This window comes from Diceros bicornis, chromosome 8, assembly GCF_020826845.1.
Source record: "Diceros bicornis minor isolate mBicDic1 chromosome 8, mDicBic1.mat.cur, whole genome shotgun sequence".
Classification (NCBI taxonomy): Eukaryota; Metazoa; Chordata; class Mammalia; order Perissodactyla; family Rhinocerotidae; genus Diceros; species Diceros bicornis.
In genome coordinates, this window is record NC_080747.1 from 77815782 (window position 1) to 77839449 (window position 23668).

The 23668-nt window shown below is 37.2% G+C and overlaps 1 protein-coding gene across 6 annotated transcripts in view; it reads left to right on the forward strand.

Moving 5' to 3' along the window:
- PDLIM5 (PDZ and LIM domain 5) overlaps positions 1–23668 on the forward strand; it is a 213282-nt gene that overhangs the window by 59155 nt on the left and 130459 nt on the right. For all 6 annotated transcript variants that reach the window (XM_058547520.1, XM_058547521.1, XM_058547524.1 and 3 more), the window contains exon 3: positions 2375–2526. In XM_058547520.1, coding sequence (XP_058403503.1) covers positions 2375–2526 — 152 coding nt within the window. The remainder of the gene's footprint in view (positions 1–2374; positions 2527–23668) is intronic.

Genomic DNA, 23668 nt, shown 5'->3' on the forward strand with positions numbered 1-23668 from the left:
AAATATACTTAATAAAGTTCTATCTTAATTATTTTCTTCTTGATCCTGTGATCCTGAAATCTGATCCGTTTAATTTTCGTTGAATTTTGGAATTACTTTGTCAATCATATAATATATAATAAAAGGTGTATGTGTACATATATACATATATGCATATATAATATAGCTATGTTGATAAATTTGATATGTGTTAAATTTTGATCTGTTTTTTTACTCTGAAAATTTCTTTTTTCTCTTTTTTAACAATCTTTTTTTTTTGTGAGGAAGATCGGCTCTGAGCTAACATCTGCCAAGCCTCCTCTTTTTTTGCTGAGGAAGACTGGCCCTGGGCTAACATCCGTGCCCACCTTCCTCCACTTTATATGGGACGCCACCACAGCATGGCTTGACAAGCGGTGCAGTGGTGCGCGCCCGGGATCCGAACCAGCGAACCCCAGGCCGCTGCAGCGGAGCGTGTGCACTTAACCGCTTGTGCCACTGGCGGCCCCTGGAAATTTCTTTGGTGTCAATATTTCATTAATTTTTTTTACCCTTAACTATCTGGGCAGCTGAGAGGAATTGTTTTGTTAGTTTGTTTCTGTTAGTATAAAGATGAAAACAAAATCACTATATACTATGTATGTGATAGAGAATATTTCACTTGAAAGGTTTGGAATCTTTTTTTACACTTTATGTCTGTTAGACTTTACATATCCTTCCTCAAATAGATATTTTTTCTTACCACTAATTTCAAGAACTGTGTCAATCACTTGATAGCTACATCTTTAAATGAAATGTTTCAAATTATGTTAAATTTTAGTTTTTCCTAATTTCACAATTTAAAACAAACCATAGATTTTGCTGGTGTTGAATAATAAATATACAGCATCCATTCATTCAGCATATATTTCGTGAAGGTCTGTAGTGTGTCAGGCACACTTCTAGCCTTAGGGTATGGTCGGGAAGAAACACAGACATGGGCCCTGCCTCCGTGGATCTAGCCGTCAATACTGTTTTCTTGATTTTAGATCCAAATACTTGTTCTTGTGTATTAGGATTGGTTTGCTTAGATCATTATTTTTAAAGAAAGAATTTGACAACTGATAGTAATCAAAACCTAACTGAACATGCACTATCAGTTGTATTTATTGCTTTGCTTCCAAATTATGAATTCCAGCACTCAGTTCTTGTTAAGTTTTCTGAGGGATATTTTTTTTTTGATCAAAAAGTAATTTTTGTAAAATGTTCTTCAAGATATTTAGTCTTTTAAAAATTGTGGTAAAATATCCATATCATAAAAGGTGACCAATTAACCATTTTTAAGTGTTTATTAAGTTGCATTAAGTACATTTACAGTGTTGTGCAATCATCACCACTATCCATTTCCAGAATTTTTTCATCATCCCTAGTAGAAACTCTGTATGCAATCTTTAGTTTTAAGTATTAGAGGAATATTGGTTATTTTCTTTCTTTCTTTTTTGGGCCTTGTCTCACCTATCTTCCAGCAACCGAATATTCAGTGTGATCTGCTTGTACTTGGTGAATTCTGAGCTTGTCATTTGAATTAGAATGGTTTCTTTTAATTTGCACTTGTTCCATGTTTCTAAGTATCTATTAAAATTGCATCATCTTTTATTTTACTGTAATTTTGTATTTGTTTGCTTCTTTTGGAGCAGTAAAATAGATACACATGAAGTTTGGAGGAAATCCAACTGAATAATGTAAACACATAGAAAATTTTATAGAGAAGGCAAGAAAGATTGGGGATCAAAGACTGTGGTACGCAAATGTCTGACAGTCTCAGGCGCAACTTCTGCTTCCCCTTCCCCTTGTGCTTGATGCCTGGAGCAGGAGACACATCCAGTATAAAAGATACTTGGGCCTATGATCTAAAAGAATTCAGTCCCCCAAACACTGGATATGAATTGGACTCAACAGGAAGGATTGTTCAGTAGATCCTCCATCTGTAGTACTCTTTATGTTCAAACAAAAATACAGCTGTTTAAAGAATTTTAAAAATTATTTCTAAAAGGGTATTAAATACCCTATTCAGATTACATTCCTTTTCTGTTGACACATGGTTTCTTTGGCTACTTCTCGTCTTCATTCATAACAGTCACACACTACTGTTACACAATAAAGAAATGGAGAAATTATCAGGGAACCTTTCTTAGAAAATTATTTTAGTTTTTTAGAGAGCAAATAAGAATTTAAGAAAATAAACATGAAAGTCATTTGAATTTTAACTTTATAAGCAAGATAACTTTTATTACTTTGTCTAATGGTATATTAATATACTTTTCTTTCAATACAATCAAAAGTATAATTTTCATTTGTGTTTATTATTATTTATTTTTTAAAGAGTGACACTTCTAATGAAATCTATGTATTACAGCTAAAAGATGGCGGCAAAGCATCCCAGGCAAATGTAAGAATAGGCGATGTGGTTCTCAGCATTGACGGAATAAGTGCACAAGGAATGACTCATCTTGAAGCCCAGAACAAGATTAAGGGTTGTACAGGCTCTTTGAATATGACTCTGCAAAGGTAAATTGCTTCTTGTTTGGCTTTAAGAGAGAAAACAATACTGAGGAATGTGTTTTTGTGTGTCTGATTCATGGTCTAAATGAAGAAGCAGTTGCTGCTACCATTTTGTTTCAGGCAGATAAATAACAAAAATAATGGCTCTTAAATTGGGTAATCGAGCAGTATGAGAATTGGTGAAAACTTTGGATTGTTCCCCCCCCCACACAATGCCTGTATTCACACACTCATAAAAATTGTACAGTTTCAGAGAATTTAAGAATTCCTGAAATTTGTCAGTGGAGCACAGACTAAGAATTCTTATAGGGTAAAACTCTTAACTTAATATTATGGGCAATATATTAGAGGGTATTCTTTTAAGGTATGATTTGGCTTTTCTTATTATGTCTTTTGCCCTTTTTTCCCTGGGTAGAAAAATAATTTTTTAGTATACTCATTTTGAAGTCCAGATTTTGTGAACTCATTGTGTGTTTTGTTTTTGGTTAGGAAGATTGGCCCTGAGCTAACATCTGTGTCCATCTTCCTCTATTTTGTATGTGGGTCGCAGCCACAGCATGGCTTGATGAGCGGTGTAGGTCCGCACCCGGGAACCTGGGCCACCAAAGCAGAGTGCACCGAACTTAACCACTACACCACTGGACCAGCCCTGAACTTGTTGTTTTTTTTAAAGTTACTCTGGCCTCAATTATAAAATAGCTAATCATCTCATTGCTTATACTATTATCAGGCATTTTGAGCATTCCAACATTTGACCTGCATTGAAATCACCTGGATTGCTTGTTAAAAATACTGATAGGAATCAGAATATCTGGAAGTCAGGACAAAGAATGATATTTTAATAATGTCCTTGTGATTATTATGAATTATGAACTTAGAACCACTTCAGTATCTTGGTCTGAGGGGAAGGGAGGAGAAAGAGGGAGTGGAGAGAGGTACCTGAACGATAGCTCTGAACCCTCAGGTTTATAAGGAAGATAGCTATCATCTACCAGGTGGTTATGGAGGGTTTTAAAGAAGTCTTGTTTTTGATGATTTCAAAGTGTTCTCTGTTCTATAAAATTTGGAAAACACCATTTTTTCCCCAAAATATGTCATGGTCTTCCATAAATTATCATGTGTATTGTAAATCCTTAATAGGGGAATAACATATTTGGTACTTTCCAAATGTGTTTGGCTATGGAACCTTTTTTTCTTGGAGTCTCTCCTGGGACTATTTAAAGGATATACACAGGGTAAATTATATGTAATTGTCTGGAGGACAAGTGGTCTTAAAAATTTTTATGAACTTAGACTTACAGATTTACTTTGATGTATCGTGACTTTCTTACCAGTTTCCTTTTTGAGGTATTTTTTTGTCTTTGGAGGAGAAATTCCTTTCAGAGGGACTGCTGTATTGAAGGTTATGTGTATTTAAATTTTGATAGCTATTAGCTATACATTTTAATACATACTAGAGTAATCAGTGAGAAAAAATAACCTTGCTAAAAAGTTCTGTTTCAGTAGTATCCTTTCTGTTCTATATATTGAGACATGTAACACAAAAATTGTTACTAATTAAATAGAAGTAGTCATTTTTACTAAGTATGAATTTTAAAAGAGAACGAAGAAGTCAAGAAGGTTAACTTGTCTCAGATATCAACAAAACAAATACAGATGATGATGGGCAGTTTCTCAAATTCTGAAGTTGAAAGTTTATGGAGGGTCTGAGCTCTTTTCCTGGGCTGTGTATCATTTCTTTCATACCAGCCTACTTGTTTTCACATTGTGTTCCCTATTTTATGACCAAGGACCCAGTATCTTAATTTCTATTGAAAACACTTCTGGGTCCCCTAAGAGTTGATAAAAACCAGATGTTAGCACATTTGGATGCATTTCCAATTTAAGTAACCTGCTACTGACTCTAATAGCGATTCTTTAAAGCTACTTAGATACTAAATCTAATAAACCAATTTGTTATAAACATTTGGAGATACTACTTAATCTTGTCTTCATATTTCTGAATATAGATATTCAGGGACCCAAAATATGAGAGAGAATTTTAGAGTCCTGTTGTTATTCATTGTAATTCTTCTCAGGTTTTTGAACAATTCCTGTATTAGAAAATGTCAGCCTGAAAAGAGATTTGCATTTAAGAGAATTCATGGTGTACAATTGATAGTGCTACTGAAAAAGTACTTTTTTTGCCTTTTAAGAAAAAAACCCAAAAAACTTGGAAGAGTTATCTTCATTTCTTTTCTATACTAAGGCCATTCTCTTCTTACGTTCTGTCCCTTTCACATATCAAAGCAAATATGTTTTCTTTCACTTATTTCTGAATTGGAACAACAGCGTCCTTAATTGGCCTCCAGTCACCTTACCCTCTTTATCCCACCTGTCACCAACCAAACTGCTCTGCATTCTCCTTCCAGTCTGAATGACCTATAACAGTACTTTCTCTGTGTAACTCTTTTCTTCATAAACGTGAATATGTAGTACTTTCCTGTACAGACTTGTCTGAGTCCAGTTTCCCTAGAAGCAGAATCTGAGATGGGATTCATGTGCAAGTCATATATTAAGGGAGTTCTTTCACATGTTACTTGCAAGGGAGTAAGTGAAGCAGGATTGGGAAGAAGAAACTGAGATGAGCAAAGATTTGGTTTCAGGGGATGTCTAGCCTCAGCTTGATCCAGGAGGGAATTTGGGAACAAAATTGTACCGTAGAGTCTGTCATGCCTTGAGGCAAAGGAACTGTGCTTTTGTCCCCCCTTCCCTGCATTTGTTAGCCATTGGCCTCCAGCTGTCCTGAAAGAGTGTGTGTGTGTGTGTGTGTGAGTGTGAGAGAGAGAGAGAGAGAGAGAGCGAGAGAGCGAGAGAGAGAGAGAGAGAGAGAGAGAGAGAGAGCGTGCATATGCAGGGGAAGGCTAGGAGGTAGCTTCTGTTGCTTCCACAGAAAGTTGCTGGTGTGAACCATCCATTAGCAGCAATGCAGAGAGCACCTTGGGGATGGGTGTACTAAATTAGGAGAAGGGTTCTAGAGGACCCAGACAGGGCACCGACAGCGTGTGCTATGAGATTCCACCCAGATTTGAGTCCTCTGCTCGGAGGATTAGGCCCTCTGTGACTTAGGCCCGCTCAAATTGTCTTCCCCAGATCATTGCTACTCATCAATGAATGCCATCTTTCCAATTAAGGTAGGTTTCTTACCATCCCTCACATGCCTTTATATCCTCTCATGAAATTTGCTTCATCTGGAATGCTTGCCCACCTCCCAGTACATGCCTCTACATCCGCAAACCCCATATCAAACTTCCTCATCTGCCCCCAGTCTTTTCTTACTATTGCAACTCATTCATTTTTTTCCCCTCTGAATTCTTGTGACAAGTTTATACCATACGACTCAGCATTTAATTATGCACTAGGTATAACCATGAATAACAAGGCAGATTCCGTGAGTCATGTATAAATAAACCTAATTAGTTAATAGTCATACCCAATACCACCTATGTAATTAACTAATTACTCCATGTATATTAGTTCTGTTTCTCCAACTACACTCCTTCAAAGCAGAGACCCTATTTTTCGCACTATTGATATTTGACAACATCTTGTATAATTTTGTGTTTTTAGTGTCTAATAAACATTTGATGGATACCAACATTATTTCCCGAACTTGGAATCATTTATTTATTCCACAGATAATTTTTGAGCTCTCACTATGTGCCAGGCAGTGTCGTAGATGCTGGAGACATAGCAGTGAACAGACAGACAGAAGTCCCTGACCTCATATGCTGGCCTTGTAGTGAGCAGAGATGGACAATGAACAAGTAAGGAAAAACGTGTAGGATATCACGTGGCCATAAGTGTTATGGGAAAAAATAAAGCGCGTAAGGGAGATAGGGACTGCAGTGGTAGAGAATTGCAACTTAAAATGGAGTGGTCAGGAAAGCCTCAGTGAGAAGGTTATTGGATTTGGGTCTCGAGTGTCCCAGGCAAAGGGAAGGGCTGGTGCAGTGGCCTGTAAGGGAAGCCAGTCTGCCTTGAGCAGGTGAGTGAGGGCAGAAGTGAGGTCAGAGGTAGCAGGAAGTGGGGAGAGGTGGGACAAAATTTGTAGGGCCTTGTGGCTCGCTGTAATGTTTGTAATCAGATTAAGATATCCTGGGCCTATAAAAAATTGTGGGAAAGCCTTGGAGAGTTAGAACGTCCTGGCCATATCTACAGCAGGGTTTGGGAGAGAAATAACTCTGTTATTGGAAAGAGGGGCTGGGAGAAGGAGCAGACCCAGCCTCTCCCCAGTCTTGACAGGGCAGCACTGCCTTTTCCTCTAGTGCTGTAGAAACACTGGGTGATTACCACATGTGCTGGGTTCTGCTCCTTCCACCCAGGAATCCCCAGGGCAAGAATATGAGAGAGAAAACCCACTTTTGTTTTTGAAATAAAGTTACCAGCAATTTTGTTTTGTGAATTTTTTTTCCATTAAGTATTATTGTTATGTATCTTTTCATTAAAAAATATGTATATTTAATTGATCTCTCCTTACGCCCAACCTCAATATCCCAAAATAGTATTTAGATAAGAAAAAGTAAGGTAAAGATACTTGCTTCATTAAGGCTATTTTGTAACTTTTTCTATCTAGTCTAATTTGGAGGTATGTAAAAAGCAGACGTATTATCTCTCTGTGAGATCCTAAAAAAATAAGATTTAACTCACTCTGTTCTGGGTATGTAATGAATATGGAGGTGGGGAAGATTTCATTTTGGTTTGTCTTTTATCCTTGGAAAAGATTGGAAAAAAAATTTTTTTTCTGGAACTGAAACTGATTCTAAGAGCACTACAACTGGACAATGAAAAATTCTATTTGCAATTATTCTTCCTCTTGGGGAAATTAGGTAAATAGCAGTGTGTTTATTTTTAAATATCAAATGCATTTTGCCTATGCTTTAGATCCAAGTCAAAGTGGATCATTTTTTAAATTACATTATTTAGCTAATAAAAGAAAATTACTTTCTAAAGCTTTGATGTCTATGAACTTTATTAATTGTATTAGAGTTGGAGTCTATGAGTAAGATTTTTAACTGTTTCATTTTATTTCAATAATTCTCTCCATAACATAGATAAACATTACTAACTTACTGTATGAATTGGGGCAAGTTGCTATAAACTTCTGGGCCCTGATTTTCTTGACTATAAAATGAGGTTATGGGTGATTTCTAAGTTCCCTTAAATTCTGGTTCTTGTTCTAATTTTTCAGCTAGAAATGGATAAGTTCCCTAGAGCTTGCTGTTAGATCAAACTAACTTAAGCTTGCTTATTTTGGCTGAGAGAATCAGGAAATTGGACTTTGTTCTTTGGAGTTAGCTTAAACTGTGCCAGGTTAGCTAAGTGACTTGTACGGCTCTGCTGACTTTAAGGTGAAAGGTAGGTCAGATGGATATTCAAGCAGCATTTAATCATTAAAAAATACTTTATATCTTTGTCCTTATTTTATATTTTTAAATTAATCCTCTTAGAATCACAGAGAATATATATATAGAGAGCTTTTCTAATCTTTGTTTTTTACATTATTGGTAGTGGCATGTCTGTGTTTTGTTTTGTTTTTGTTCCTTAGACTTCATTTAGTGTATAACTTGTTGTGATTGGAAGTGAAAGATCTAGAAGGACTGAGTTTTGAAAAATATTGATGTACTCTTTTTGACTCCCCCCCTTTCTCGTCCTTCAAACAACAAAAAAATTGTCAGAGGTCCAGGACTACTGCTAATGAATGACAGATTGGAATAATTTCAGTTACAAGGAAAAGGAAAAAGTAGCTGTTGTACCAGACTGAAGCTATTAGCTATCTTTTGATTCATTTTAGCGGATTGCTTAACATCCTATTACTGTTAGCTTTATGGGTTCAACTCTGCTCTGCCTTTCACTATTAGCATAGAAATAGAAAATTTTTAATTTTTTTATCAAAGTTTCCAGTTGTCTATGTGGGATATTTCAGTTCCTGTGAATTAAAAGACATTTAGTTCTATTACCTTTTTTTTTTTAATTGGTGTGGCACATTATCGCATTTCAGTTTACTTTTTTCACCTTGGTATTTCACATGGTTTTGTAATGTCTGTTCTGCAATTTAGATTTTACTGCTTTTTGTTTGCTTGTTTGTGTTGGTTTTAGTTTTGTTTTTCCATTCTTAGGTTGGAGGATGACTATTTTCCGAAGGACTGATTCTGATTACATCTCCCCATCATTAAAATTCGAAGTACTGCTTGGGAAAGGGGAAGAGAATAAGCATGCGTTGACATCTCTTTTGTGCGGGCCTTTTTACATACATCTCCATTGAGGAAGGAGTTAACATACCCATTTTTTAGATGAGTACATTATGGCTTCTAGAGTTTATGTGACTTGCCTAACAAACCCAGGTCAGTTCAAAGCCTGTGCCCTCCCACTTTCTTTGCTGTAGCAGGGGACTTAGTGACTATAGTCTCCTAATAAAATTTGACAAGACAGGATAGTAACACAATAGGAGTAACTCTTTGACTCTGATTTACTTGTAAGCAAAGGCGTCTCTGTCCAAAACGTACTTTTCATTTTCACTCTCACCTGTCAGTATTCTATAATAAATATTATACCTAAATTATTTTCTGTGTGCTTCATAGACCCTATATGTTAGAATGAAAGTAAAAGAGAAAAAGGAGGCTAACTAGATTAGTGGGCCACTAGATAGGAGAGTTCATTTGGGTACTGACTTGTATAAATTATTGCCTATTCTAAATGAGAATGTTGTCTTTTATTTTTCCCTCCCAAGTTCATAAGCCTGTTGACTATATTTGCTAATTTATTTCTGTATTAGAGTTTAAAGACTTACTTCTTCAGCAGGCTTCTATCTATGCGTTCCATGAGTAACTAAGCATTTGGGAATTTTTAAAAATATGTTTTTAGGAATATTTGCTCAATATGACACTTACTGGAAAAGAGACTATAACTGTCAATCACCAAATCAATCAGCAGACATAGAAGAGAAGTATTTATCTTGTATCTCTTTTTCTTCAATTCAGTAGGGATAAAGATTGTTCATTTTCAGTGAACTTGAAGGCTCAAGTTAGTTCATCTTTTTTGGTAGTCTGTAGCAATATGACAGCAGATTTGGTAAATATGAGTTGGTCAGGGTGTATTTTGCATTTGGAAATTCTTCCTTTTGAACTTTACATCTTAAAAGTGTATGGTTATTTTTTAACATAAAAATCTTATTTATTCTTCTGAAGGAAAAATTGTTTCAATCTATAATCCTTTGGGAAAACAATACTAGGAAATAATACATTTAAAATCCTGTTTAATTTTAAAGCTTTGTTGTCAAATTTTAATATGTAGAATTATTTGTATGTGCAGAATTTTAAAACAAGGCCGCGAAATAGAGATATAAAGAAGGGGAATGATAATAACGCTGGCTTTGAACTTACCTGCAAACTTGGTGCAAACCGTGGTGCCACCTCTTCCTAGTTGTGTGACCTTAGGCAAGTTATGTAACTGAGTTTCAGTTAACCATTTGTAAATGAGCATAGTAACAACTGCCTTCCAAGGCTGTTAGAACCTAGGACATAATAAAGATAAGTTTTCTCTTCTTTCTTCCTACTTCTCCCCTCAATTGATAGGTGAGTCATAATGTCGTATCCATTGTGAAGTTACTTCTAGGAGATCATATTTATTTTGTTTCTTAGCAACAAAATGGGTCGGGTGGAGGGAAATAGGGAGAAAATGAGAGAGCAGTCTGGTAGGTAGTTATCTGAGAAAGCCAGGAAGATGATGATGTTAGAAGAAAGGATTGTTTAGTCAAACAAGTGATTTTTGATCATACAATTGAAATTAAAGCTTTTTAAAAGAGTGTAGTGGATACAAACATTCTGCTTCCTGCCAGCTAACTACTGCTTTTGTTCAAAATTGTTGTTTTAACCAATAATTTATGGTAGCAAAGAGAAACCAGTACACACCTAGTTTTGTTTATTTTGCTAATTCGTCTTGTTCTCCTTAGAGGAACAGTGCAAATGTAGTTCTCTTTTAGTGTGGCTTAAGTCAGAAAGACAAAGAAAAAGTGAGTTTTTCTCTCACTTTCTCATCCAAGTTTATGTGTATCCTCTTAATTTCCTGAGTAACATATTAAAATCAAGCTAAATTGCTAACTTTTAGAGTGTTGTTATGCTACTTTTAGAAATGATTTTCTCTTAAAATCCTTCATCAACACTAGTATTAATTACTCAAGTTTAGTTTAAAAAAATCTCATAATGTTCCAAATGTTTAAAATTGGACTTTTCCTCCAGATTTACGTAATGGCTAGCAGCCATAAGGGGTAGATATAAAGAGAGGCATTTATGATTTCTGCCTTTAAGGAATTTATCATCTTTTCATTGGGATAAGAAGAGATAGAGAGTGCTACAGGAGTTCAAAGAGGCAAGACCCAATTCAAATGGAAAGGTTTCCTGGAGGTGCTGAAACATGGCCCAGGCTTCGAAAGAAGAGGAGGATGTCTCAGAACGAGGAATCCCCTCTGAAGCAGTGTGGAGGTGGCCAGTGCCTGTGCATATGTTGGGGTGAGCATGTTGACCAACTGAAAATAGAGATAAGAATAAAAGGAAAATTAGAATAGTGCTTTGCAAGGTCTTAGACACTGAGGTATTTTCATCATAAAAGTGCTATTTTCAGGATAATATTTAGTGAGACTGTTTGGAAGAAGGTGAAAAGACACCAGAGGCAGGCAGACGGGTCAGGCAAGTATTGCAGTAACTTGGCTACCTGAGGGCTTGAAATGGAAAACAGAGGAGAAATGAGAACTTGTGCACAGTAATTCTAAAAGCCAGAGTAATGATGTGATTATGAGGAAAGAGGGAAGAGCCAAAGATGGCTCAGGTCTTTGGCCTGCTGGACCCGGACTCTCTTCTTTCACCTTCCCCTGCTCTTCTACTCACTGGAGTCTGGCTGCTGCTCCTGTCGTGTCCCTGAAACTGCTTCACACCGGATGCCTCGCAGATCCCTCAGACTCAACATGGTCAGAGTGAGCTCTGCCCATGTCTCACCAGTTTGCATCTCCTGCCCGTATCTTGGTGAATGGCCCACCATCCACCCGTTACCCAGATCAGAAAGACACATTACTTGCTTACACCTCCCACATTCATCTCTAAGCACCGGTTCAGTAGCATTTGTATACATCTCAAAATAGGCTGTGAATAAAACAAAATAAATTAGCATGGCCTCGGGGTGTGGTGGTGGGGAGAGGAACAGCTCCTAGTCATAATATCTTAAATGGAAACGTTTAAGATCCATTTGTTCAGCATATACAGTCATAAGGAGCTTAACGATGGGGATACATTCTGAGAAATGTATCATTTTTGTGCAAACATCACAGAGTGTACTTACACAAACCTAGATGGCATAAATTACTACACACTTAGGCCATATGGTACTAATGTTGTGGGACCACTGTTGTATATGCCGTCTTTCGTTGATGTAAAGGTCATTATGGGGTGCATGACTGTACTAAGTGAACACTTGCTGTGCTGATCACTGGAGATAGAAAGGAAGTCCTCACGCCTGCCTTCAAGGAGCTCACAGTGTGGGGCACTGATTTCTAAACTCAAAGAAGAACCTTTTTTTTATGTCAAATATTTCATGGGCAGCTCTTCCCCCACCACATTAAGATAATTGTATTTTTAGTAACTGCAGATTTTATAAATGTTGTATTGCAATTTTAAATGAAGAGGAAGATTTTTTACATTTCTATATAAGAATCTACATTTATTTAAAAATCCAAATGTATACAAGATTTAAGCAGACTTTTAAACAGTGCTTAGTGCACATATGAATTCATAAGTCACTTGTGAAAACTTAAAACTGTGTGCCGCTTACCTCCACCTGCTTCAGGTGTGGTTCAGACTGGTAACCACTGTCTAACAACATTTTAAGCCATGTGAAAGCAGAGGCAGGGAAGCAGAGACATCCACAGGCGAGACTAAGAGGAGACAGCATGAGGCTGGGGAGGGAAAGGGAGACAGAAAGACATAGACAGCAGGACAGTTGAAGGAGTAACACGAGAAGATTCTCCTGGTCACATCTGCTTATTAGCAGATTAAAAGGACCATAATTCCACAGCACTAGATTCTACCAAATTAACCTTCATTATCATTTTAAGAAAGAAAAAAAGCTTAATTTCAGAGTTTTAAAATGAGGAGCATACAATATTTCTTGTATAGGAAATATTGTATAGAAAGGAATAGCTGAGTAAGACATAACATACACGGTAAGTGGCAAGAAGGTCACACCCAGCTCTTGAAGGGCAGAAATAATGTTCTATTTATTGTATACTCCAGTGCCTACCACTGTGGCTTGGACATAGAAGATACTCAAAAAATATTTGTTGCCTTGAGTTGTAGAGAATGCTACTTTTAAACGTATAGGAATTTTTGCTACTTTTACATGATAAATTTAGAATAATTCACAAAGAAGTTATTAGTGAGATAGAATGACAAACTGGTCATTCTTGTATATTTAATGACAGCAGTCTCCTTGGAGTTCCAAATAAACGTTTTTGTCCATAGAATCAAGAGCTTTTGAAAGGGTTGAAATTCAAGTCATTCCCCACTGTTTCCAGTGGCTGTTGTTGCTGTTAGGGTCTCAAAGACTGGAATAGCCTAGGCTTTATATGAGTTGAAAAGTAAACGGGAGTGACTGGCCGTGCAAAACACTATGTGGCAGAGTATTTATACCATCAAACTTTGCAGTTTACTTTTTCTGTAATATGTTTTAAAGCCTGCATTTTCACAGTAAACCAGCTTTGTGAATAGGTGTCTAAATGTTACTAGTTCTAGTAATTTCTTTTACCAGCCATGATCCCTATTAACAGAGTTTCTCTGAAATTTAAATGCATGTAAAAAATAGTCTTTCATTCATCTATTTTTTGTGTTATGAATTTTAGTTTCTCGGGTAATACAGCAAGAGTTCGTTTCTGCATTACAATAAAAATCCATAGATGATAATCTTAAATTCAATGACCTCTCTTACAATTGAGTCTGCTTTTATCTTGTCTGTTTTGGCTGAAGTTTATAGCACTGTTTTCCTGTGTAATTCATCCTGTTACAATGAATATGAGGGACTTTCCAGATTCTTTTGTTTTACTGGAATTATGTTATGTAGTCTATGCTTTGAAATAATGAATTATTTATTAGTCCAGAGTGTTTTTATTATCCTGAGAATGTTTGGTTACCAAATTATTCATAAAACCAAGAAAAGTATTTTTGTATTTGAAAAATAAGCTAGTTAACTGCCTCTTTTCAAAGAGGAAGTTTAATCTCTCTGACACACTGAAATACAGAGCAATATCTCTTTTCCAGATTTCATAGATTCTATAATGTTTGTGTAGATTTCATTTTCTAACGAGAAGCCTATTTGCTCTGTGAGGCCAAGAATTATCTCCAAAGGATCAAAATGAATTGTTCTTTTATTGCAACTTTGTTATGATTTTGATTTTTGCGTGTAATTTCTATTGCTATATAAAATTTATGTTTGAAATTATTTTGGTATTATGCAGAAAACAGTTCCTTTTTTATTTTTCCTTTAAAGGAGCTATATTGGTTATAACAATATTTATGTTTCTAAGAACTTTAGATAATAGTTTTCCTTCTGAGATATTTGATGGAAAAAGTGTTAAAGATGCTGGGGAGGCAATTTCAGTCTTGTTTCTTAGTATGCATTCGGAATTTAATTAAGTAAAGCATATTAAAGAAAAAGAAACTAGCGTTTTAAATTCTTACTCTAACAAGTTCCTGAGCTGGGAACTTTATATACTTTAGTCATTTAATCTTCATAGCAATTATTCTGGCAGATATTATCACTCCACTCTACAAAGAGGTTCAGTAAGTACTTCACAGTCACACACCTTGTAGGTAGGTAAGCCAGAATTCAAGCTCAGGTCTGTTTCCCTCCTAACATAATGATTTTTCTACAATATCATACTGTCTCTTTAAATAAAGGAATTAAAAAAATATTTTTATTGTACAGTCATTGTAATGCCTGTTGTCTAAAAGTTCATTTTGCTCTTCCAAATACACCACAATAAGAATTTTTGCCGTTAAATTTGTTCCATAGGAGGCAGATAAAGAGGCATTTATGTAGACATTTGTTTGAGATTCCAGTAATTTCAAATTCCCTGAAAATATTAGCAAGGAGTCAATGCTCTTTGAAAAGTTTGCTTTTTTAGAAGTTCACAAAATACTCTAGCAGTACCATTACCTCATTCATTCCTTTAACAACTCCAGTGTATGCATTCTCTGGATAAACTAAGCAGCTTTAATAATATTTTCATCTGTGAAATCGTTTTTCAGTTGAATTACAATGCATGGCTAAGTTCAAGTATAGAGAATAGACTTCATAGATTCACAGCATTTTAGAGTTTGAAGCAACTCCATTTATCAACCAGTAGAGCTTTTAGTCCACCTACCTCATTTGTCTCTGTTTATGCTTCAGAATTTCTTTGTGATCTGTGTAAAAAAAAAGTAAGTGACAACTCTGTGACAGTGGTGACGTGGGATTGGAGTTGTGCCACAGAGGAGGAAAGGAGGAACATACAGGTGTTAGCCTATGAGCCTAACCTCACTTCTGGGCCTGTTCACCCTGCTCTACTGTTTTCTCCATCTATTTTGTGGTCTAATGATAGTGTTCTTTAGGTATCTCTTTAGTATCTTACGCTGAGAGTGGGAAATAGCTGGATTTAGTGGTAAACTGGTTTAATGCAAATACCATAACTGTTAAAGAAAAAACATGTTTTCTCTTTTTTCTGACCTTTTCTCCTACTTCAAGTTGCTCATTTTCCTGCATTTCTTTCTTTCTTTAGAGCCTTAAAATTCCTCTGCTTGACTCTGAGGTGTCAAAATGTCCTCCCCAGATTATACATGTCTGGAGCTTGAAACCATATGTAATTGAATTACAGAAATAGGAAAAATATTTGTGTTAGTTTCAGTGGACATAGAGACCTTAAAAATACTGAAGTACAGCCTCCCCCACCCCCCCCCCACACACACACAGATAGGACGACAGGAAGGAACAGAGTAGCATTGTTCAGTCACCTGAAGTTTGCAGTTCTGAAAAGGAAGAATTTTTTAGACTAAGGGCAGTGAGAAAGTTTGCCAGAATTCTGCAGAAGAGAGATCTCAGTTCGAAGTGATTCCATGATTAAAATACAGGGCAAGTTATAAGTTAGCACAAAAAGTACCCAGTTTTCCCAGGAATCAAATGAGATGAGCTGGGCTGGCAGTTGGGATAAAGCATAAGTTAAGAAGCTTGAAAGAATTGAAAAAACCTTAGCAATATGTGAATGAGCAACAAGATGATCTGAGTTTTCTGTGACTTATACTTATGCATGTGTATCTATATATAATATATAATTCGTACTCCCAAATTCCTTTCTGTGTAGAAAACTGTATATGTGCTTTAGGCTGCTAACTGAATTTGTTAGCTAAAGAGGACTTATATGGAGAGTGGAGAAATGTAGGGGAAGGTTCGGGCATGATGTATGAAGGAGAAAGCACCTTCTTCCCTCCCTCCCTTTCTCCCTCTCTTCTGCAAGCATGGATTTAACTACAGTGGTGTGCCAGTGACTATGCTGGGATCATGGATTAGGTAGAGAAATAAATGCATCTCTTAGTTCAAGAGGCCCCTAATGGGAAGAAACAGATATTTTTATAATACAGGTTGACGACTGTCAGAATGTTTGTATATTCAAGTAGCATCAGAGCATAGAGGAGGGAGTCTGAGGAGGCAAAGATGTCCCACGAGGTGATGCGTGAATTGAAGCTTGAATATAGAAAAGGGGCTAGCCAGGTGGTCTCAAACAGTAGGAGGAAAGAGGACATTCTCGGCAGAGAGGACAGCTTAGGAAGGCCACACACTGTTCTGAGTCAGTAGCTGTCAGTTTATTGTCAATACTGACATATTTGTCAGTACTTCACTATGGCTGAAATTAATTTTTGAGAGAACAGGAAGGCTAGGAGATGGTTAGACGGTTAAGAGGATTCAGATTCTTATAAAAGATGTCAGCTGCCATAAGTAAAATTTTGAGTTTTGATAATTTTGATTCTTAATGGGAAACTATTGAAGAGTTGTTTTGCAATACAATAATAACAGATTCAATAATAATAGTTAATATTTATTGAGCAGGTACTATATGTCACGCATTCTTTTAAATGCTGTACATATAGCTCATCTAATCCTTTCAAGGACTCTGTGAGGTATGGATGATATTATTATTTTCCTGTTAAAGATAAGGAAATCCAGGGAGATAGTGCCAGAGGTCGGCCTCCAGGGTTACAAGCCCAGGTCTTCTGGCGGTGTGTAGTCTGTGTAGGGTGGAGAAAGGAGGAGACCCGTCAGGAGACTTTTCACAAGTGTGGGTGGGAACTGATGAACGCCTGGGCTAGGAGAGAGTCGGGAGAAGTGAGTTCTGATGGGGAGGGTGAAAGATCCAGAACTGGTTGAGTAACTTTCTGTTGAGCAACTGTGCTGATCCATGTCTTATTGCCTCCTTTCTATTGCTTATCTCCCATTTAAAACTGTTCTGTTACTTTAGTTTTTCTCTCTTCTCTTCTTCCGTTAGTGACACTTATTTACTCATTCTTTTAACAAGTATTTGTTGGGTTTTTAGTTGGTGTGAGTCTACATTAATTCCTGTGCAGTTACCGAAAAAAAGACAAAAGACACAATCTCTGCCTTTTTAAAGGGGTGTGAGACTTAATGTGACTGTTGAGATAAGTACAGAACCTGTCATTCAAGTCAGTGTGACAGAGGCCATCAGCGTGGACAGACTTCCAGGAGAGCCATGTTCCTGTGGCTGTGTCTTCCTCTTCCATTTGCATTTCTGAAGCTATTTGAGATGGATTCATGTGGGCTGGTAAGGTGTGCAGCTCCTGGTTTCCCTAAAGGTCAGAGCTGAGCCCCTCATGGAGCCATTACATATTCTGTTTTTAGGGGTGTAGAATACTTAGTGTCCCCTAACACACACACACACCTTCCAAATTTCCCAACATTTTGGCCTTAAGAGAAAAAAACCTCTCATTAATGTAAAACCTCATTCACATGTGCTACTGGACTGTAGGTTCCTAAGGGCAAAGGCCATGCCCATCTTGTTTACAGTCCTGTATCCTGACCTTTCCGTAGACTTGCCCCATGGTGTGTGCTAAAATATTTGTTGAATTGAGTATTGCATCTGAGGGTGAAAATTTCCTAAAAATGCTTTTACCAAGAATTAGGAAATGAAAGCACAGAAGAGTACAGAAATGAGTGAGGCGAATGAGCACACATTTGTGATGGTAAATAAAACTACACTAAATTGTAGCCATAGATTGGCAAGAACACTTTTGTGGGGCAGCGCCACGTGCCATATCCCTCTCTGGGCAGCTGTAACTTTAATGTCTTCATTTTCAGATCTTGATTATATATCCAGCCCCTTTTCTTGTCCATTACCAGCTGGGGAGTGAGGTAACTCATTCTCCTTTCTACTCTCATTCTCCTTTCTACTGCCTCTGCCCATTGTGAGAACAGCACTTCCATATACATCTTCTCTGCCCACATGGAGAGGGGGCTGATGGAGGATACAGCTTCTGCCCATCCAGGTCAGCTCCTCCCCTGGGAGTTGGAGTCTGTGCCTGATTGATCATGACTTGATGTTCTTTGGGCCACAGTTACCAATGAGCGGAGTAAACTGTGCCATAACGGGATCATAGTCTCCAAGTTCTGCCTCTGCACCTTCTGTCCTCAGGTGTGGCAGGTGCCTTGGGCAGGGGAGACGCCTGCTGTTTTCTCTCACTTCCTGTTCCTTTTTTATCTACTGTTTTGATAAGTGAATGGAATCAAGGAGAATGAATTTAAAACAAGAGTCCCTTCTTTGCTCGAACACAAATCAAAAACCCTGCATTTGGGGCCTTAAGGGGGGCTTGTTAAGTTTGCACTTAACTTCTCATTTGCCTACAGTCTTTGGTAGGCCATTGCCCAGCAGCAAAGGAGGTTTCAGTGATGCATCTCAACTTCTAGGTGAGAGGAGGTTTGGGGACCCACCTGGTTAGTACACTTCATGGACCACTTAAGTGGCTGATGTGTCTCTTTGGGTTAGAAGAATAAATCCTTGTGCTTCAATAGCTATACACTAAAGCAATATTTCACTTATTGGCAATGAGTATTTTCCCTTTTCTTTTTTAAATCATTCACCCTATTTTTATAAGTTCAGCTATTTCCAGTGATCTCAAATCCCTTTTATTTCACGTATTTAACATGTTAGGAGTGAATGGTATTTTTTCCAAGGCTACTAGTAAATTTAGTTTTAGCCTAAGTTGGTGAAATAAATGAGAAAATCATTAAAAGAGAAAATTGGCTTTCCTGGAAACAAAGCTTAATGGTTACAGTTGCTGATTTTTAAAATATATTTACTGTGGTACCGAGTACATTTTGGTAATTCATTTCATGGTGAGGAAAGAAATATGTGACATTTTCCACCTTGGAAAAATGCAAAAACAGACATTTGCATGTAGAATGGCTGCCCCTCATCTATATTCATTTGTTAATAGTAATTGCTAATATTGATTGTATATTTACAGATCAAGGTGCTTTGAATACACTGCCTCATCAAATCCTTTCAACACTCTTTTTTGGTACTGTATTAGTTTCCTGTGGTTGATATAACAAATTGCCACAAACTGGGTGGCTTAAAACAACAGAAATTTATTCTCTTACAATTTTGGAAGCGAGAAGTCTGAGATCAAGGTGGCGGAGGGCTGTACTCCCTCTGGACTCTCTAGGAGAGAATCCCTCCTAGTCTCTTAGAGTGTCAGGTGGTTTTCAGCATTCCTGTGGCTCCATCACTCCCATCTCTGCCTTCATGTTTACTCTATCTCCTCCTCTTCATATGGCTGTGTCTCTCCTCTTCTGTCTTTTATAAGGAGATTTGTCATTGGATTTAGAGTCTACTCAGGTAATCCAGGATGATCTCATCTCAAGATCTTTAACTTAATCACATCTGCAAAGACCCCTTTTCCAATAGGTGACATTCATAGGGTCTGGGTATTAGAACCTGGACATATCCTTTTGGGGACCGACATTCAACCCACTACAGGTACATACTCTTATCATCTGCATTTTCCAGGGAGAAATTGAGTAAGTGGTGAATCTGTTACGACTAGGAGCTGTCCCTCTCCACCACCACGCTGTGAAGCCATGCTAATTTATTCTGCTCTATTTGTAGACAATCTGTTTTGAGGCATTACCTCTATGATATCAAGTCCTTTAATTAGGAATGATTTCTCACCTGCTAAGTTTTTCTATTTGTTGCATAATATCTGTTTTGGGAAGTATTTGCATAGGATTCATTGATGAATTCTCTTGATGCAAAGACTAGAGTTATCTTGCCAAGATTAACTCCAGCAGAAGAAAAGGCAGCTCACTACTTGGCAGCAGCATAGACTGTTTTTCTGGTTTAGTGAGACCAAACAAAAACATCAGAGCTCTAATCCTGACTCTGTCATTACTAGCTCTAGGGCTAGGGGCAAGTTACTTCAATTATTAGAACTTCAGTTCATTTACCTGTAAGTTAGGAATCCCTGTTTTGTAGAGTAGTTAGATAAGTTGGAAAAGTTAAAGCTGAGCATTTAATAAATAGTTTGCCCAAATTAAGCATATAAATATTTTAAAAAATATAATTTCAATGTCTATAAATTTCTTCAGGCTTATTTAAGCCTCTTTAACTGGTAATAAAAGTTATACTTTTTTTTTTTTTTTTTTTGAGGAAGGTCAGCCCTGAGCTAACATCCATGCTAATCCACCTGTTTTTGCTGAGGAAGACTGGCTCTGAGCTAACATCTATTGCCAATCCTCCTCCTTTTTTTTTTTTCCCCCCACAAAGCCCCAGTAGATAGTTGTATGTCATAGTTGCACATCCTTCTAGTTGCTGTATGTGGGACGCGGCCTCAGCATGGCCGGAGAAGCGGTGTGTCGGTGCGTCAGTGCACACCCGGGATCCGAACCCAGGCCGCCAGTAGTGGAGCACGCGCACTTAACTGCTAAGCCACGGGGCCGGCCCCAAAAGTTATACTTTTTAAATGATTCTCAATGTCATAAATGGTGGAGCTTGCTCCTTTGAATTAAAAAAATTTTAATATGTCAGCATCTTTCATTTCCCATGTACATATATGGTGTCTTTTTAAAAGCCCAAATAGTATTTGCTTTGCCTATTTGTGGTATCTCCCTCAGCACACTTTGGTTTTGTTGTTTGTTTTTTTTTTTTTTTTTGAAAGGGTCATTCCTCCTACCCAGTGCCTGACACACAGACCAAAAAGGGAAAAATTATGAGAAAAAATGCTCAGATCACATCATCAGATTGTTGTATTTCCAGCATTTTGTGAGTGATAGCTCCTTCCTAAGGAGACATTCTTGTCAAGGTTGTAGGTCACTGATTCTAAGAGCACTGTGTTCCAGTTCTGAATAATATTTCCTGGACAGGAAGCATGACCATTCTTCATTTCATTGTTTTCAGTAGATGTTTGTTGAGAATACTGGATGCTGGATAAAACAAACTGCCCCAGGCCAGTTGTTCTTGCTTATTCTTATTTGTTTTTCACAGTTGTGTAAGCCTATTTGATAAGGTCGTGGTGGTCCGGTGTATTTTTCATCTATTTTACGATGAAAGGACTGGGTTCCCCCCCGCCCCCCAGTATTTTCTTATATCCTATTAAGTAACTGACAACTGAGAATTTTTCAAAAATGTATGTTTTAGAAAACAGTTTTTTTTAAATTATTTCTTGGCATTTTATAAAAACTCTTAGACTTAAGGTAATCTGTCCTAAATGGAACTGTTGATTATATAATGCAAAAGCTTCTGAACTTGTAAGCCCATTTGAATTGTATTTGTAAGTATTTGTTTTCCACTTTTGTGCAGATAATATAAATGATGGGTGCAAAATTTGTTTTGACAATTAGCATTTATGATGCTTGCTTCAGGAAGAGCATATTGTCACAGAACTGAGTGTAGTGATGGATTTTTAAAAATATTCTGACCCAAATGATATTACATTACTAATACTGCCCCTGCTGTTAATTTCCTCCTGGAGTAGAAAATGGTTTTTTCCTCCCACAACCCATTTAACATACCCCCCCCCACACACACATTCATGTGCACATACAATTCTATTCAAAGCAGAATAGTTTCAAATTGGAAGTAACAATGTAGAAAAAGAAGATACAGGACCGGCCCCGTGGCTTAGTGGTTAAGTGCGTTAAGTGCGTGCACTCCGCTGCTGGCGGCCTGGGTTCAGATCCCAGGTGCGCACCAACCCACCGCTTCTCCGGCCATGCTGAGGCCGCGTCCCACGTACGGCAACTAGAAGGATGTGCAACTATGACATACAACTATCTACTGGAGCTTTGGGGGGGGGAAATAAATAAATGGAAAAAAAAAAAAAGAAGATACATTTCACCTAGAGAATTATATGTAAGTAATTTTTTTCCTTCTTGTATTTACTTTTTTATTGATATCAAACAAAAGCTATTTGGAAATCTTTGGAATTTACTCTGAAGAGGTTCCGGACGTGTTCTGTTTCCTGGTACTCTTACTTGTTAGGGAAATACATTAACGTGTTTAATTATTTATCTGATATTAAATATAAATGAAATTTTCTATCAATAGAAGATGTTTTAAACATATGTGGTGTTCTTGATTTTTATAACATCCCATCTATAATTTGAAGTAACTTTTAAAATATAAAGCTAAGTTTAATCTGTGGTGAGAGGTATGAAAACATCAGGGATATAAAAATTTTAAACTTTAATGTTTCAGTATATATATTACTTATAATTTTTACTTAATATATTCAACTCTAGCATTCGTTTGGCAACAGACCCTTCCTTTTTCAAATCTGTATTTAACGGATTTAAGATATTAGGAATTGTGTCTGGATTATGTTGTGGTTATCTCAATTAGCATCGTAACATCTAGGTTTACAGTTAACTGTTAGTGATTTTAGGCTTAAGGGAAAAAGCATTTATCTAAAGTTAGTGGTACAACTTCAGTTATCCCCAGAACCTCAGGGCATGACTAATTTTCAATAACTGAATTTTCTAGATAAATTGACATTAAATATCTCAATTCTTTAAAATGTTTACTGTAACATTTTCATAAAAGTCTTTCAAAAGTTATTTCTTTGTGTATTTGTTTCCTATTGCTACTGTAACAAATTACCACAAAATTAGTGGCAGAAAACCCCCCTCAAATTTATCATCTTACAGTGCTGGAGGTCAGAAGCCCAAAATGGCTCTTACTGAACTAACATTAAGGTGTTGGCAGGGTTGTCTTCTTTTTTGGAATCTCTAGGGGAGAATCCCTTCGCTTGCCTTTTCCAGCTTCTAGAGACTGCCTGCTTTCTTGGTTCCCGTTCTTTCCATCTTCAAAGTGGCAAACACTAGGGAGTCTCTCATGTCACCTCGTTCCAGCACTGCTCGTGCTCGCTCTTCCACATTTAAGGACCCTTGTCATTACATTGGCCCACTGGATAATCCAGGGTAATCTCCCTATTTTAAGGTCATCTGATTAGCAGCTTTAATTCCACTTTAAGGGTGCCTTAATTCCCCACTGCCATGTAATTTAGCATTATTTATAGGGTCTGGAGATTAGGACAGGGACATCTTTGGGAGGCCATCATTCTGCCTACCACACTTGACCTTCTTAAAGTGTTAAATTATGTGTAATGAACTAGTCAGTTATATATAACTACATAAAATTGCCTGAGATAGGAGATCCAACTGATTTATCACTTTGCCGTCTATTGTCCAGGAGTGAAATTAAAAGTCCCTTCCATGCTTTTCCTCATCTTGCTTGGTGGGCCTTCTTGGTGGCTCACTAGTCCTTTTTGTAGGTGACTACACTTCTACAAACACAGTAGAGGTTTTCTATACCAGAGTCATTAAGGGCTATTGTGGGGATACAGATCAGTGTTTGACAAACCCTGTCTCACTCCTGGGAAAAGTACAGTGCAATTAAAAATCTTTCAATTGTTCACTCTCTTTATTACTGAAAAAAGGCCCCTTCCCATTCTTATTACGTCTCTCTCCGTTACCACAGTTGATGTGTCTGATTTCTGGTCACTTAGGGTGCTAGTTTGTTTTGAGT